Source organism: Myodes glareolus, chromosome 9 (genome assembly GCF_982192425.1).
Source record: "Myodes glareolus chromosome 9, mMyoGla1.1, whole genome shotgun sequence".
NCBI lineage: Eukaryota > Metazoa > Chordata > Mammalia > Rodentia > Cricetidae > Myodes > Myodes glareolus.
In genome coordinates, this window is record NC_142034.1 from 52,920,591 (window position 1) to 52,937,853 (window position 17,263).

Consider the following 17,263-nt stretch of genomic DNA (forward strand, 5'->3'; position numbering starts at 1 on the left):
GGTATGTAAAATGAATTAAAAATAAAATATATATATAAAAGAAAGGCTGGGTAGTGGTGACACATGCCTTTAATCTCAGCACTCAAGAGGCACAGTCAGGCGGATCTCTGTGAGTTCGAGGCCAGCCTGGTTACAAGAGCTAGTGCCAGGACAGGCATGAAAGCTATAGAGAAACACTGTCAAAAAAAGAAAAAAGAAAAAAAAGGAAAAGAAAGAAAGAAAGAAAGAAAGAAAGAAAGAAAGAAAGAAAGCCAGGTAGTGATGGTGCACACCTTTAATCATTTTAATCCTGTAATTCCAGCACTTGGGAGGCAAAGGTAGGCAATCTCAGTGAGTCTACGGCTAGTCTGGTCTACAAAGTGAGTTCCAGGACAGACAGAGAAATCCTGTCCCAAAAAAAAAAAAAGAAAAGAAAAGAAAAGAAAAGAAAAGAAAAGAAAGGAAAGGAAAGGAAAGAAAGAAAGAAAAGAAAGAGAGAGAGAGAAAGAAAAGAAAAGAATAGGAAAAAAGGAAATAAAACACAGGAGCTGGTGTGACAGCAGATGTTATGGTTGTTCAAAAAAGAAGAGTAGGAAAACAATAAAACCAAATGTATATGTATAAATGAAAAGCATGTAGGTAGCCTGAGGAACAGCAATAAAAACTGCAGCTGCACTTCCTGCTAAAGCTTAGGCCAGAGAACCTGGAAAAAGAGTTTAGCCATGGTCCAACACTAGAGAAAGCTCTGGAGATAAGCCTGGACAACAAAGGGTGACCTCTGTATGACCTATTCTGGAAGAGGAATGCTCATAATTTGCATCACTAGTGATCTTCCACCCAACTTCTCTTGCCTCCCCAGGACATGAGTGCATGGAACCACTGGGGACTGAAGATGACTTCTGGGGCCCTACAGGGCCTGTGGCTACAGAGGTGGTTGACAGAGAGAAGAACCTGTACAGGTGAGTGAGCCCTGCCTGGAAAAGGTGACTTTCCCCAGCACACATCCCACAATTTTTGCCTGGTCTCTACTGTGTCCTCTCCTCCCCTCACCAATGCAGGTATCAATGTCTGGACCGGAGTAAGAAGTTTGGGCTGTTATAAAAATAGGGGACTTTATCATGAAATTTTCAAACATTTACAAAATTGGAGAGCACAAGAATTTCCCTACCTAATAACTCAGTTCCAACAACCATTTTCCCGAATTTGTTTCAACTGCTCACATTTCCTCCTTTGTCATCGCTGTCACAGTAGTGTGAGTCCAGGACATTAGGTGACTTCACCCACAAACATTTCACTCTGCCTACCCCATAGTTAAGAGAGGATGTCGTGTTCCATAACCAGCACACCATTACCACATGAACAGAGCTGATGGGAGTCCTTCATTTCATCTAAACATCTGTGCTCAACTTGGCTCACGATTTGAAACGTGGACTTTCTGGTGGTTGTTTTATTCGTGCTGTAAGCAGCATCCCTGCCATGATTATATTTGGTTTCTTCTGTCTGTTGGATTTCCCTCCAATCCCTGTAGTCTCTGCACTCCTGCTTACTAACAACCACTGTGTGCCAAGAACCCACTAGGAGCTGAGACCATGAGGATACGTACAGCAGGCCTGTCCTCCAAGGGCCATAGTCCTATGAGTAATGGGTGACTATATCCACAGTAATGGTGTCCTCTATAACCTGGATCCTCCTCCAACACTGTCATAGTCTGTAACATGAGGGCCGGCTTGTTGGGGTTTCCGTCCCGCCCGGTACCCCAACAGCCGGCAAATCCCAAAGAGAAATTACACATAGGACTCCATAAGGTTATAAACTGATTGGCCCATTAGGTCAGGCTTCTTGTTAACTCTTATAACTTATATTAACCCATTAGTCTCATCTATGTTAGCCATAATGGCCCCGTACCTTTCTCAGCTGGGCAAGTTACATGCTGCCTCTTCAGTGGTCTGTGCAGGAGTGGCTGAGGAACCTTTCTCCTCCCTAGCCTTATCCTATTCTCATTACTCCGCCTCTACTTCCTGTCTGGTTGACCCACCTATACTTCCTACCTGGCCAATCAGCATTTTATTAAAATACATGATTAACAGAATACAGATAATTCTCCCGCACCAATGGTCACTGTCTCAGCTGGAGAAACTGTCACTTTAATGTCCTCCCACAGAAGCTGACACTTGTCCACTAGTTACCAAATGGGAAGCCTTGAGAAAAGCACTGAAGATCTTGGTAAAGCATTGTCTCTGGGCCAAGACTGATCACTAATACTAACAGATGGAATCTTATTTGTGGGAAATAAAATCTTTAAGAATATAAACACTAAAAACTGAAAATGTACTTCAGTGGTAGAGTCCTTGCCAAGTGTGCACCAGGTCCTAGTTTGAACCTCAGAAGCACACACACACACACACACACACACACACACACACACAACACAACACACCTATTTCATTACCCTCATTATTATCACGGGAACAGCTATCTACCCTAGGTGTGTGTTACCTGTAGGTTTGCTCTAGATCACTCAATACTCACAAGTCTATAAGATTGTGCTGTTGTTACCCCTATGTACAGATGAAGAAACAGATTTGGGGGTTAAATGACTTTGTCAGTGATCCATATAGAGACAGCATAGGAACCAGAACTCAGAGTAATATGGTGTATGTTGTGTCCCCAGCTCTGCACAGCCTCATCCAGTAGATGAGCAACATTAACATTCACTAGTGTCTGCCTCTTCCCCTTCTAGAGTTCAATTCCCTGTACCTGGTTCCTATCACTGTCCCAACATTGGACTCTCCTTTGTTGTGACGAGGGCAGTGACCATTGAGATTGGATTCTGTGCCTGGAGCCAACACCTGAACCAGACTCCCTTACAGCACAGTCACATTGCAGCTGGGCCTCTGTTTGACATCAAGGCTGAGCAAGGAGTTGTGGCTGCTGTGTACCTCCCTCACTTTGTGGATCCCAAAGGTAACCAATCAGGGAGAGGTGAGGGTTTAGGTGAGAGGCTGGGATTTAGAACCGGTCATCCATACATGAGTTCAAAGGGTGAGGTGGAAAAGGGTTTTCTGAGAAGAGCCAGGGGCAAGAGCTTCACCTTGACTGGGTAAAGTCATCTTAACAAGAGTATTTTCTAAAGAGCGGTTAGTTCCCTCTACTTTCCCTGAGGACTGAGGATGGTATGGGATATGTTTCCTGTTCTGGTACTTTTCTGTCAAATTCATCTTTTCTCTGTAAATTCAGCTTTACTCACATTCAGGACATTCACACAATGAAACTAGATTCTTGGCCAAACTGTCACATTAATGGATCCCTTTAAAGTTCCCAATAGAAACTTTGCTATTCTCTGAAACTCCGTGGGCTGATCTCCACTGTCTCTCTCAGCATTCTTGTCTTCCCTGCTTTCACCAGGATATCCCAGTAAACTCTGTTCTCAGCGTGGTAGGGCTTTTCAATTCCTAAGAACCAAACTCTTCCACATTCTAACCACAAAACAGTTCCAAAGGCCTAAGGACAATATGATCAAGTTTGTTATAGCAATGACCCAACTGCCAATATCAATTTTCTATCCAACTTCCATGTCCAGTAGCACAAATAAAATACTTGACCAAAAATTCTTAAGAGAAAAGACTTATTTTGCCTCACATTTAAAAGAAACGGTTCATCCTACTTGAAAGTCTAAGAAGAGGGAATTTTTGGTGCCTGGTAAATTGTGTCAACAGAGGGAGCAGAGAACAGTGAATGCTTCTGCTCGTGTGGCCTTTTTCACTTAACATAGCCCTGGATCCTAGTCCAAGGATCCCACAGTGGGTAAGTCCTTCAAAATCAATTATTCCAATCAAGATAATCTCTTTCTGTTGTGCCCTGAGGCCTGCATCTAAGGTGATTCTAGATTTCATCAAGCTCACATTTGATATTAACCATTCTAGGGATGATCCATGTTTGTCTTCAGTGGACAAAGGTAGGTGTTGTAAAGGAGTGGTGGGCTGCGTTCCCGCCTGCCACCCGGCTAGCTTTACCTGAAATAATTACACGGAAACTGTATTATTTTTATCACTGGTTGTCCCATTAGTTATAACCTCTTATTGGCTAATTCTCACTTATTGATTCAACCCATTTCTAACAATCTGTATGTCGCCACGAGGTCGTGGCTTATTGGGAAAGATTCAGCATGTCTGACCTGGCAGCTTTACCCTCGGGTAAAAGCGTGGTACCCTCGGGTCTCTTTCATAACAGCAAATTCCATCCTGCAACAAAGACATTAGCAGATACTACCATTCCCAAGGTACAGAGGCTAATGATGGAAGCATTTCGTAGAACCTGATGGGTATAAATTTTCTGACAATGGCTCTGTGGCTGTATTCTTATAACACTATGGATGAGACCATCAAGAATCTCCACTACACTGTAAATGCCTCCCTGAGTAGCTAGCCAGGGTCAAAGACAAGGCTGCTCCAATAAGAGACAGTCCACATGAATCACCTCTAGCAGAAGGTCATACTCATCTCCCTGGCATTGTGAATCAATACTCTGGAAATGTTTTGTTGATCTTCTCTGTTCTCATTGGGGAATAATTTTTAAAATTTAATATTTTGGTTCACAGTGTGCTTCTTATAAACATCAAAAAATAAGTAAATGTTGAAAAAGACATCATGACCAAGGAACTTATAGAAGAAATATTTTATTTGAACTTAAAGATTCAGAGGGTGAGTCCATGACCGTCATGGCAGCAAGCATGGCAGAAAGCAAGCAGGTGTGGCACTGGAGTCGTACCTGAAAGCTTATATATTTATCTTCAGGGAAGAGAGAGAAAGGAAGCTAGAAATAGCACAAGCTGTGACACCTCTAAGCCCACCCCAGAGACACACCTCCTCCAATAAGGCCACACCTCCTTCCCAAACAGCTCCACAAACTATGGAGGCCATTCTTATTCAAACAGCAACAGTCATTCTAAAGACTAGGGCGCTGTTTCTCCAGCCATGTATGGCTCAAGAGAAACACTGAATCTACATCTTTGAATCTTTTCATTAACAGAAGGACAGATGGATATCTTCTTGTTCCGTGTGGCCCACTTTCAAGAACATGGGCTGGCCCTAGAAATTCCAGCCAGACTGGAGCAGAACTATGCAGTACTGAAAAACCCAAGCTTTTCCCCAATGGGAGTTCTACTGAGAATGATCCCTGCCATCAGAAACTTCATTCCCATCACTGCCATCACATTGATCTACTATTACCTCAATGTCAAGGAAGTCACCCTTCATCTCTACCTGATCCCCAATGACTGCACCATTCGGAAGGTGACACTGAGGACCAGCAATGTGGGACTAGGGTGGGCTGACAGAAAACTTAAGATACAGCTAGTGAGCCCTTGGAGAGAATCTCCACTTAGAGGGGATATACAGTTCTATAAATCATGATGGTACTTATGATTCTGCCCTCTTCTTGAGTCCCTCACAGCAGAGTCTTCCCCAACTGTCTTTTAAACTCCTTTATCTCTGCATAGCCTTCCTTCTATGACCTCTTTCCACCTATCAGAAGGATGGGAATGCTCCATATCCAACATGTAGTCAGATCCCTTCTTCTCTGGCAGGGACCCTGTTCCCACAATGAACCTGACAGAAACAAATAACTCAACAGTCTGTGTGACAGAACATAAGGCAGAAGGGTGCTCGGGAGGTGTCATTACCCCACCCCACACAAATATACTAATCTACCATTTTTCCTTACTCAGGACAGATGTCGTAGCCAATAAATCTAGCTAAATCACTGTCTGCAATGTTCCCTAGGCAATTGATGATGAAGAAATGAAGTTTCAGTTTGTTCGAATAAACAAGCCACCCCCACTAGATTCTCTTTATATTGGCTCCCGCTACACTGTTTCTGCTTCCAAGAAGCTGGAAATCATCCCAAAGGTGAGCATGTAGGTGTTTGTTTTTCTTCAGGCTTGGGAATCCTGTGGGGCATGTTACAAGGCTTTGTTGCAAACTCAGATTGAAAAAAACAAAAACAAGAACAAAAAACCAACTGGAATGTTGAATGAATAAGGTTATAGGTGGAAAGCAATTTAAGGGACCACACAGGAATACAGAAGGTCTGGATAACTGAGAAGTTTGATTCAATATGACACCGAGAAGGGATCAACCTAACATAGGCATCAAGCCCTGGCTTAAGATGCATGAGCAGTACCTTGAAGGTGAGCTCTCATTCATTATGGTTTAAATCTGAAATGTCCCCTACAGGTGTAAATGTTAAACACTCTATTCCCAGTTAGTGCTAGTGTTTGGGAAGTTGTGGAAACAAATATGTGAGGCCTGGCCATGAGAAGCAGGCCACTAGTGTCAGGCCATAAGGGTTATAGCCATACCCTGCTCCCCACCTCAACTAGCTAATTGCTGATCCACAATCTCCTGCCACCAAGAATGTAGCCCCAGGTTACATGTATTTCCCACCATTAAACTAAACAAAATAAGTTTAGTTTAAGTTGCTTCCTGTCAGGTTTTTGTCAGAGTGATAAGAAAAGGAATAGGATGATAAGTGTTCCAGCTGGGTTCTGCAGAATTTTCCTTAACTTCTGGTGCTATGTTTTCTCTATGTCCTCTTCAACAATGTTCCAACCTTCTGCGTAAAGATGTGCACTGAAAGGCTGTGGGTTACCTCAGTGCAAAAGACAGCTAGTGTCTAATGTGGTATGCAAGATCAAGAAAGTATGGGGTGCAGAAAGCCCTTGTTCACACAAGTAGAGGCTTCGCACACGGCCCCCCAACTCTGTCTCTCTCCAGGAACTGGAACTGTGCTACCGGAACCCTGAGGAATGCCAGCTCTTCTCTGAGATCTACGTTGGACACATAGGTTCGGGGATTAAGCTCCAAATCAGAGACAAGAAACATAGCAATCTTGTATGGGAAGCCTTGCTGAAACCAGGTAAAATTATTTAGGTCCAGATACCCCAAAGGCTGAAGAAAGGGACTGAATGGGGAAGGTGTGTTGTCATTAATTCTTGGTGTCATGAAATAGTCATATCAGTTATGTGGCTTTTACTTGATCTAAAACAGGTGAGTAGAGTTAGAGTGAGAGCTGATGTAGGTGGGCCTTCTGTCAATGTGTTACTTTCATTGGTTAATAAAGAGACTGCCTTGGCCTTTTTGATAGGCCAACTCTTAGGTGGGTGGAGTAGACAGAACAGGATGCTGGGAGAAAGAAGCAGAGTCAGGCAGATGCCATGCTTCTCCTGCCCAAGATGGACGTGGGTTAGAATCTTTCCGTGGTGGCATATAGATTATTCGATATGGGTTAGTCAAGATGTGAGAGTTAGCCAATAAGAGGATAGAACTAATGGGCTAGGCAGAGTTTAAAAGACTACAGTTTCTGTGTAATTATTTCGGGTAAAGCTAGTCAGGCGGGTGGCGGGAAGCAGCTCACCATTCCTTCTATAAAGAGCAAGGGGGAGGAGAGGAGCAGGAAAAGGTGAAGAGAAGGAGAACAGACAAGGAAGAGAGACAGAGGAGAGAAGAGAGAAAGAGGCAGGAATCCCCTGCAAGATATTCTATTATAGGTCATGCCTCCAGTGACCCAGTTCCTCCAAAGGTGCACAATATAGTTTCCAATATCTTTCTCAGAACTCATACAATGATGAATGAACTAGTGTATAAAATCACAGCCCTCAGGACCAGTCTCCTCTAATAACTGCTGCAGGACTGACTAATCCTTCAACACATGCTCATTTATCTGGGAACACACCATATCCAAACCACCGCATACCTTAGGTCCCATTTTCTCTGTTCTGCATCCTGATTTCTGCCCCCAATACACTAGAAATGACAGATTTTTGAGACACCCAAAGTATACAGGCACCGGTTTACATTTAAATGTGAACAGTTACATTAAAATGATTTTTGCCATCGTGAGATATTTAATCTTAAATCCATACATAATTTTAAATACATTTTGTGTTTTGACAATTTTATACACACTTAAAATGCACCCTAAACATACTTTATCTCCCTCCTGCTCCTGTCAGCCCCTCTTCTTTTCTACAAATCTCTTCCCCACATAAAGGTTTGTTTTGTGTCTCTCAGGGTTTAACTAGGCTCATCTGTGTGCCTGCCAGTTTGAACTACCCAGTAGAAGCAAGTGAGTTCAAAAGTGGGTACAGATTGATTGTATACATTCCCTTCTCCCATAATTTATTTGTTAATAGTACTGTCCCTGTGAGCTGCTTCCCCACGTCTAGCTGACTGATGGGCAGGCCCTACTTGTGTGGGTCCAGACTTGTGTAGGTGCGGGTTCTCTGAGTTCATAATGGTCATGGTCATGTGATGCTTAGAAGAGAGAACACCCCTTCCATATCTTCTATCCCTACATTCTTTCTAATTTCTTTTTCACAGTGTTTCTAGAGTCTCAATGGTGTGGTATAAATACCTATTGATAGAGATGAGTACTCAATCATCCCTTATTGTCAGTATCCTGTACATACATTCACCTCCATTCACAGCAGTGAGAGGCTTTTCTGAAGAAAGCTGAAAGGAGCTGTTGTCTGCAGTATAAAAATAGATATTTAGAAGAACATTGACACTATGTCCATTTAGCTAAGCAACAATAGTAGCTTCTCTCAAGGGCCTAAGACTTTCAAAGACCTGGGTTTCTTTGTTTTATCAGTTTAAAATGCTAGGGTTGGATTCTATTTTGTGGCAGTGGCCTGAAGAATAATCAGGGAGCTTCCATCAAATTTGTGCCTACTACTTTGCACAAGGACTAACTTGCCTGGCAGGATGGTTTGCTGATACCCTTTCTTCCTCAGCAACCTGCAAAATACCATGGTGTTTTCAGCAATAAGGTCTTATCCATTAGTTCTGATAGGGAGCCAAGAAGAAGGAAAAGCACATGTATTGTCCTGGGAATGTCCAGGGCCTACATGCCCAACAGCTGCTATAGAGATCTCCCACACCTGGAACTGGGTTTGTTTTTGAAACATTACTTCTAAGATCTCCCATTTGGACACTCATAGGGTGTCTTGTATTCAAACTCTTTATGATTTCTGTATTGGGTTGTCAAATAATAGGTTTCAATAATAGGTTGTCAAATAATTATGACATCTAAATACTGTCTTCCTTTTCCGGAACCCATTCCACTGACCTACTTATCAACTGCACCCCACCCCTCTTGCTGTTTGAACATCTCTGCCCCCAGTATTCCTTCTCCTCTACCCTCATTTTATCAATACACTACTGTCTTACTTTCCTCCCTGAGCCCCTGCCCATTTTTATCTTTCTGTTTTCCAGGGGTTCACCAAGTTAAACCCACAGAACTAAAGCCTCCAGGGTAGAAACTGCATGTGAGAGATGTGGTGGTTTCTTTGTGGGCCTGGCTCATCTTCTTCAATATTTTTCCTATTGTATACACTTACCTTTCATAATGCCATTTTCGTCACACCTAAAAAACATCCATGGTATGTAAATGCCACACTTCTATTATCAAATTAACTGTGGATGGACATCTAGGCTTGTTGCATTTCCTAGCTATTGTGAACAGAACTTTATTGGTAGTCCCAGCCTCAGCACTCCCTTGGGGTTCAGAACAGGGGTTCAGAACATGTAGGGCAAGCTAAAACTGGCTGGGAAAAAGGATCTAAGGGATAGAACAAAGTGACTCCTTCATGTCTCCTTTGCATGTTCCTTTATTCCTTGGTTGAGGAAGATGAAGGACAAGCCCCACAAGGCTTTCAGTCTATATAGACATGCAGACACGTTAGCAGTTCTGTAGGCAGTAACAATAGTATCAAACATACATTTCCCAGAATCACAAAGGCAGGCAAAGGAGGCACCTCTCTTACATCTCAGAGGGGAAGGCGTGGCTGTAGAGCTCTCCAGCAGCTACAAGGAGGATTAATTAAGAATGGGACTTTAAATCAGTACAAAATTCTAAACAGAAGTTTTCATGCACTAACTACATTTCTTAAGTGTAACTAGTTAAGCTAGAAGTTTACAATTAATAAATGTAGAAAAATACAGCAGTGCTGTTGCACTTAACTTGAAACTTCAACTTCCTTTCACTGGTGGCTGGGAACACAGCATTGGTAACCATAGTAACCCATGGGCCTGGGAGAAAGGCTAAAGTATTTGATTTGCATCAGCATCTAGCTACCTAAATTAAGGGAATTTCCTTGTAGCTCCATTAGGGTGCCTGTTGGCACCCAGGTGAGAAGGAATTTCATTTTCTAGGGCTGGTTTTAGTGACCCCAGCCTTTTTTCTGTATCTCTAGGGATAAAGGCATAAGCAGTTAATACCCTGGGCTATGATCTTATGACAATTGAATCCAAGATGTGTAGTGAGGGGCTGCGGGCAGGCCTGCTTTTCGCCTCACCCAGCTCCTGCACAGCTAGCTTAGCCCCAGAAATAATAACACACAAGTTATATTCATTTAAACACTGCCTGGCCCATTATCTCTAGAGAGTTAGTTATGGCTAACTCTCACATCTTGATATTAACCCATTTCTAATAATCTGTAGCACCACGAGGTGGTGGCTTACCGGAAAAGATTCAGCATGTCTGACCTGGTGGCTGGCTCCATGGCTTCTGGCTCATAGCCCTCTTCCCAGCATTTTGTTCTGTTTACTCCGCCTACCTAATTTTCTGTCCTATCAAGGGGCCAAGGCAGTCTCTTTATTGACCAATGAAAATAACACAATAGGCAGATAACCCTCCTCCATCAAAGGTGAAGGGTAAATACAGAATATTAGTAGCTTGTTAGGTCAGAGCAAAGGCCAGTACAAGTTCCTGAGTCTGCTGCTAGAGAATTCAGGGCCATTCAGACCTGTTTATCAGGAAGAGCAGACATACTGTCTCTCTGCTCAGTGCCTCCTGCTTAGGGCTCCTTTCTTTGTGGAAGTCCTGTCAACTGTCAATAAGGATAGCTGTGCAGAACTAGTTTTCTGTAGATCTGACTATGAGAACAAGGGTTTGGCTGGGTGAATACTTTCACACCAGGCCTTCATGGTGTGGGAAAAGGAATACAGTTGCCTTTACTGGAAAAGTCAGGAGGGAGTGGATAGTAAGGGTTCCAGGGAGTGAGGGAGGGGCCAGTGTCTCTGGCTGCATGGTCCAGCTGGAATTATCAGGGTCCCAATTCCCAGGTGACAGGAATCTGGAGGTATGGCGACCCTAGCGACCAAGACTGGTGCTGAGAGACACTGGCTACTGAGGGATGGGTGAGAATGCAGAGCCCAGAAATTGTGGACATATGAGAGTTCTGTCCATTTGTCCCCATGAAGACAAAAATTTTCTAAGTCCCAGAGGACAGTTAGCTTAAGGTTTCTCTCTGGTGGCCAACACGTCCCATTGTCAAGATCATATTGGGGCCAAATCTTAGTGCATAGAGAAATTAGCCACTCAAGACAGATCGTATTGGACAGTCCCAATTTATAAAGATCTTGTAAGAGGCATCCCAAGGGTGATAGCGGATCTGACTTCGAATTGTAAGTGCCCATTTAAAAGTCTATACCCACTGTGTGGTTCAAGTCTATTATAGCGCATCCACCAAAATAGCTCTTAGGCCAGAATGGGGCTGTGAAAATTGAATGCTAGGCGTCCCTAAAACAAACAAAATTCACCGCAGCGAAAGTCTCAGCTGTCACTGTTTGGATCAGGCTTTTGGTGTGGCCCACATCTTCCACAAAAGCCTGATTATTGACAAAAGTAAATACAAGTGGGTCCCCCAAAACCCTAGTAGCAAGGATAAGAAAAAGGGACTCACCAAGATGCAGCTGCTCTAGCCTGGGAGCTGATTTAAGCCTGGCACAGAGAGCTGAAGAAACAAAGGTGCTTTCAACACGTGGCCATGGGCCACACGAAAGGCCCCACCACCACCAATGGGACCTCCAAGATGTTAGGAATATTTTCTAACGAGAGCTCTCAGCCAACTCAAAATTCCAATTAAGCCAAATCAAAACAAACCAAATTAAAAGATATCAAGGTTTAACTGGACTCCTATACTCTCAGGTGGCCCCAAGGGGAACTGGAAAGCTGCCAACACGACCACCAGAAAGGAAGAGGAAAAACCACGTATTCATTTTCTGGGGAATAGTTTAAATAGCCTGGGGGAGTGGTCTTGACCTTTCCTGGGGAGGGGTCAAGGTTTGACAGGTTACCTTGACCCTCCTCAGGGAGGGGCCAAGGTTCAAGGGGCACAAGTGAGGGACCTCCAAAGATGGAGGCCAGAGACTGGGATTTACATATATCACCTCCCACATCACTTCCTCTTTTCTGTCTAAATAAAAAGGAAGGTTTTAACTTTAACATAGCAAGATTATATATAACAAAACATGTATCAAGCAAGAACTACACTTATAACATTTATATCTACTTTATCTTTTATCATAACTAAGGAAAAGAGTAACTATAACTGTCTATTCTTCAACTCCATCAAAGACTCCAGAAGGTTATAATATTACCTAAGTAAACAGGAAGTGCATTGTAAGCAACTTCCAAAACTCTAGAATTGACAGAGACGTCTTGCTGCCTGGACAGTTGCCCAAAGTTCTTCTGTAACTTTGGAGCATCCAATCTTCAGGACCATAGTATCTGACAGATTTTTCCATGAAACAGGAAATTTGAAGATTTGTTCTGCCTTGTATTGGCAAAGTTTATCAGTAGCTTTCTTCTGTGTCCTGCAGAATGTCTGGCAGACTCTTTCATGAAGCAGGAACCCCGAAGGACAGTCTCACATTTAGCCCAGTGCAGCAGCCATTTTTCTATGGGTCCTGCGATTCCAGTTCATATAGAATAACATCAAGCAGTTCAGATAAGAGCAGTTTCTTGCCCAAATAACTAACAAACTCCATACGGAGCCTCTCAAAGTAATTGGTGCAGACAGGAGCAGATATGTCTCATTGTCATGAAAAGTCTTAGGTTCTTAAAACATTGTAAATGCTATATCCATAGGTCATTGAAAGGTTCAAAGATTATCTATCTAACTGAAATATATCTCTATATATCTAGAAAACCTAACATGACTACAAACTTGACTGTTATAAATGACTGTCTATTAACTTGTATTTCTTAATTTTATATTACATTTTTAAATGAGTAGCATAAACACAATACCTTAATCAAGAGTAGAAATATACATACAACAAAATTGACCTAAAATTTATATCAGTAGATCAAGATCCATACCAATGAAAAGTATCCATCTCTATAATATATCCCCCTCTAAATGTAAAGAAACATTTATAAACAATATTTGGGAATTTGGGCATAATTCTCTAGACTGCTTCCTGCTGATTGGGGATGCTGTTAATCAGGTCTGCCATGGGTCCATGTCAACCAGCAATCCTGAAGCCGTTATGAATGTTGGAGCATATGGGCCATTGTTTCAGGAGGTCTTATTTGATCAATCCACATTAGTCTGTAAGAAATCCACAGGTTTTCATCCTCTGTGGAAACAAAAGTAGAACCTGCTTTCCAAAACAACATGTCCTTAGACACAAATTTTGAAATCAAGATACCTTTAAAATATATATGTTGGTTTAGCTTAGCAGCCCTTATGATGAAATGTCTCTCTGTACTTAGCTCATTTACAGTCAAAAATTCAAAGAAAACACAATACTATACATAATCCAGACTCTCTGTGTATTTTCTGTCTTTACGTGGCTTATTTTTCTTACTCTATACTTTTTCTACAAGTTTAATATTTATTTTATTATCTTTATTCCTTTAATCTGACTGTCTGTACTCTTTTATAACTGTCTATTCTCTCTCTCTCTCTCTTTCACTCTCTCTCTCTGTCTCTCTCTCTCTCTCAAGCCTACGTACATTTATCCAACACTGTGGCCCATTTAGAGGTCTATTTCATCTGTAAACTAAAGATCAGAATGAGTAACTCATAGGATGGTTGGAAAGGTTAAATACTGTTCATACCCATCTCATAATGTGATCCTTAGTTTATGGGAACAATGTTGTTACTTTTCTTTATTAATTTAACCCCTTTGTCATGATTTTGTTTTGTTTTAATTGATTTTTTTTACATACCAATCCCAGTTCTCCCTCCCTCTTCTCCTCCCACTATCCACCTTCCCAACACAGAGACTCATTAAGATATACTACCTTCCATATGGGAAAGTATTCAAATACTGGAAGATTAAAATCATATTGCACTTGTGTTTCCAATCTTACATTTTGATTTTTAAATTCATTGTTACTCAATCACTTTCTTCATTAGATGCTCCAGTATATCTACAAGTCAGGATGCACAAAGATGGTCTAACTAGCATGGAGTGTGAGGAATATCATCCTTCCTTCGTACAAATGGAATCAGAATTCCCAATACTATGAACTGGGTCATTGGGATGACTTCCCTAAGCTGTTAGAGCACAGTAAATTTAGAGTTTTCTCAAACCTGTGGCTTAGTCATGAGCTGAAATTTATTAACATCCTTTACTTGGTGCTAAAATTAACTCACTGTTCCCATTTGCTCAGTCTTTGCTTCATCTTGATTCTGCAGTCAAATCAAGAACACACATTTGTGGCATGTGACTGTACAAGGTCAAACAAGAACCAAATGTAATTTTCTACCCAGGATAAAATGTCTAATGATTTAGGCATGTAAGGAACTTAGTTAATTCTCTATAACTAATTCAGTCTAAAATGAAATTGAGACTGTGACTATGTGGGAGAATTATCTATTGCTCATTCACGTGTCTTCTCTATCAATGGTGATAGAACTGGAGCCTAGATTCTATGTGTGAGTAAGGCTATGTTCACGTTCCAGATTATATCAGAATTTCTGTAGCTCATTCTCAAAATCTCAGGCATGGGTGGGAGTTTCATAGAAAGCACTGAGTGTTGGTGACAGGCATCATTGCAGATGCTTCATCTCTCTTTTCTTCCAGGCGATCTCAGATCTGCACCGTCCATGATCCCTGCAGCCCACAAAGGTCAGTAACAGTTATATGAGGCCAAAGTAGCCAATAGTATTCTGCTGGTAAATCATCTGATCCTTGAGAGAAGGGCAGTGAGAAAGAAAAAAGTATTGTTTTGCAAACCTCACCAGGACTGGCAAAGGAGGTGCATGCCCAGGGCAGAATTTTTCTCATGCCCCTTGCTGCTCCCATGTTGACAATAACTCCACCCACTCCCAACCTGAATACTCCACCACAAAACCCCCTGGTTAGTCAGAACATCAGACAAATAACTGGCCTCAAGAAGGGTACATATATGTTTTCTGATGACTTCCCAGAGGAAGAAGGGAGCCAGGGATGCAGATGAGGTATGTGAAAAGAACAAGAAGTTGGCAGCCAGTGGGAGAGTCCATGGAGGAATGTTTCTTTGCTCAGTGTGAGTCTCATCTTCACCCCTAGATTCTCCTGCCTTGCTACACTTTGTGGATGAGCATCGGGAACAGCTGGTGGCAAGAGTGTCATTAGTGGACCCTCTCTTGGACAAGCTGTATAGGCTGGTGCTGAGTGAAGAGGAGTATGAGGTAGTGCGAGCTGAAGCCACCACCCAAGACAAGATGCGGAAGCTCTTCAGCCTTGGCAGGTCCTGGAGCTGGAACAACAAAGACCAAGTCTACCAAGCTCTGAAGGAGACCCATCCTCACCTGATCATGGACCTCCATGAGAAGTCAAGAAGTGTCTCTATGAGATTCTGACATCTTAGTTGATGAGGGTTTGGCACTCATTTGATTTCTGGGTCTGCCTGACTTTTCTTTTGCCCTAAGTTTCTAAATCCATAAACCAGTGGCCATCTGAGTAGCTTTTCTAATGGCATTGTTTCCAGGAGATCTCGGGGACTCAGATGTTTCCTCTTGGCCTTTCTCAGCCAGATGTTCATGTGGGATAGCATCTGATAAAACTTACAGTGGCGCCAGGAAATCTATTCAGACCTTGTCCAGCCTGCTCTCATAGTTTGAGTGGCCAGGCTTGCACCCACCTGACCCACCATGATACAAGAGGAATGAAATGTATGGGGATGGAGACAATGAGATGGTGCTTTCCCTGGAAAGTGAGTGTCTGATGAATAAGGAAGGAAGGGGGCTTCTGAAACATTTCCCACCCTCAGTGTGGGTTTTTCTTTATTGATTCTAATTGCCTTATCAAGTCTTGAACAGTTTCATTCGTTTTTTTTCTGCTATTTGTCTTTTTTTGATGTTTTAGGGATTTATTCATTTCCTCATGCTGTTTGTATTTTCCTGGATTTCTTTAAGGAATTTATTAATTTCCTCTTTAAGGACCTTTAGCATCTTTGTACAGTCTTTTATGTTCTTTTTCTTGTGCTTTTACTATGTTGGAATACTCAGGGCCTGCTGTGGCAAGATAGCTGGGCTCTCGTGGAGACATATTGACCCAGATGCTATTGATTGTGTTTTCATGCTAGCATCTAAGCATCCAGAATTGGGATGATTATAGGTCTAGGGGCTTATTTGTTGATTTATTTTTATTTAGGTGGGTGTTTTGTTCCTTGGTTTCTGCTTCTTCTCTGGATTTTAAGAGATGTGATAACCGTTGCCTGGTATGAAATTTTATTGATCTGATACGTGTGGCCCATGGGGTTTCCGGGTATTTCTTGTCATTGGAAGCTGACACTTGGAAATGGGGATAGGCTAAGGGTCTGAAGGAGTTCAGAGGGGAAAGGAGATCAGAGTGTTCAACAAGGATTCGCTTATTGAGTCTCCTTGAAATGAGGGAAGGGACAATGAAGAGACCTCATCCCAGGAAGTCTGCCATAGCACTGGGGCTGGGACTGGAGAACTGGATCTAGAAGTACAGAAGGAGAAAGGAAAATCTATAAACAGGCCACCTGCTTCCCTGGCAGGAGTACCCTGTGGGTTATCAGGGGGTGTCTGCTGAAATTACGAACTAGGATAAAGCAACAAGTGGGGAGAGGGATTTTGGGAGGGGGATGTCTGTGGAATCCACAGGAGATGTGGGCAGGGGGAAAGAAGGCTGCAACAGGGCTAAAATCATTAATATAGAAACAAAAAGAAAGGTACAAAGAATCAATGAAATGTAGACAGATTTTTCTTTTGGCTGCTAGCTCACAAAAAAATGACACAGAGACTTATTAATTGTGAAAGCTTGGCCTTAGCTTAGGCTTGTCCTACTAGCACTTATAACTTAATTAACCTATATTTTTCAAATCTATATTCTTTTATGTGGCTTGGCTACCTTTACTCTGTATTGCCCATCCTGCTTCCTCGACATCTGGCTGATGACTCTGCCTTTCCTCTTCCAAGAGCTCTCTGTTCCTAGAAGTCCTACCTTACTTCTTTCTATATAGCTAATGGCAATTCAGC

The 17,263-nt window shown here is 42.3% G+C and overlaps 1 protein-coding gene across 3 annotated transcripts in view; it reads left to right on the plus strand.

The window, feature by feature from the left end:
* LOC125409583 (NACHT, LRR and PYD domains-containing protein 1a-like) overlaps positions 1-16,474 on the plus strand; it is a 73,650-nt gene extending 57,176 nt beyond the window's left edge. For all 3 annotated transcript variants that reach the window (XM_087910364.1, XM_087910366.1, XM_087910365.1), the window contains 7 exons: positions 839-938; positions 2,720-2,943; positions 5,008-5,270; positions 5,760-5,885; positions 6,753-6,894; positions 14,859-14,903; positions 15,327-16,474. In XM_087910364.1, the coding sequence (XP_087766490.1) occupies positions 839-938; positions 2,720-2,943; positions 5,008-5,270; positions 5,760-5,885; positions 6,753-6,894; positions 14,859-14,903; positions 15,327-15,619 (1,193 nt within the window). In that variant the 3' untranslated portion in view covers positions 15,620-16,474. The remainder of the gene's footprint in view (positions 1-838; positions 939-2,719; positions 2,944-5,007; positions 5,271-5,759; positions 5,886-6,752; positions 6,895-14,858; positions 14,904-15,326) is intronic.
* Positions 16,475-17,263: the final 789 nt, after the last annotated feature.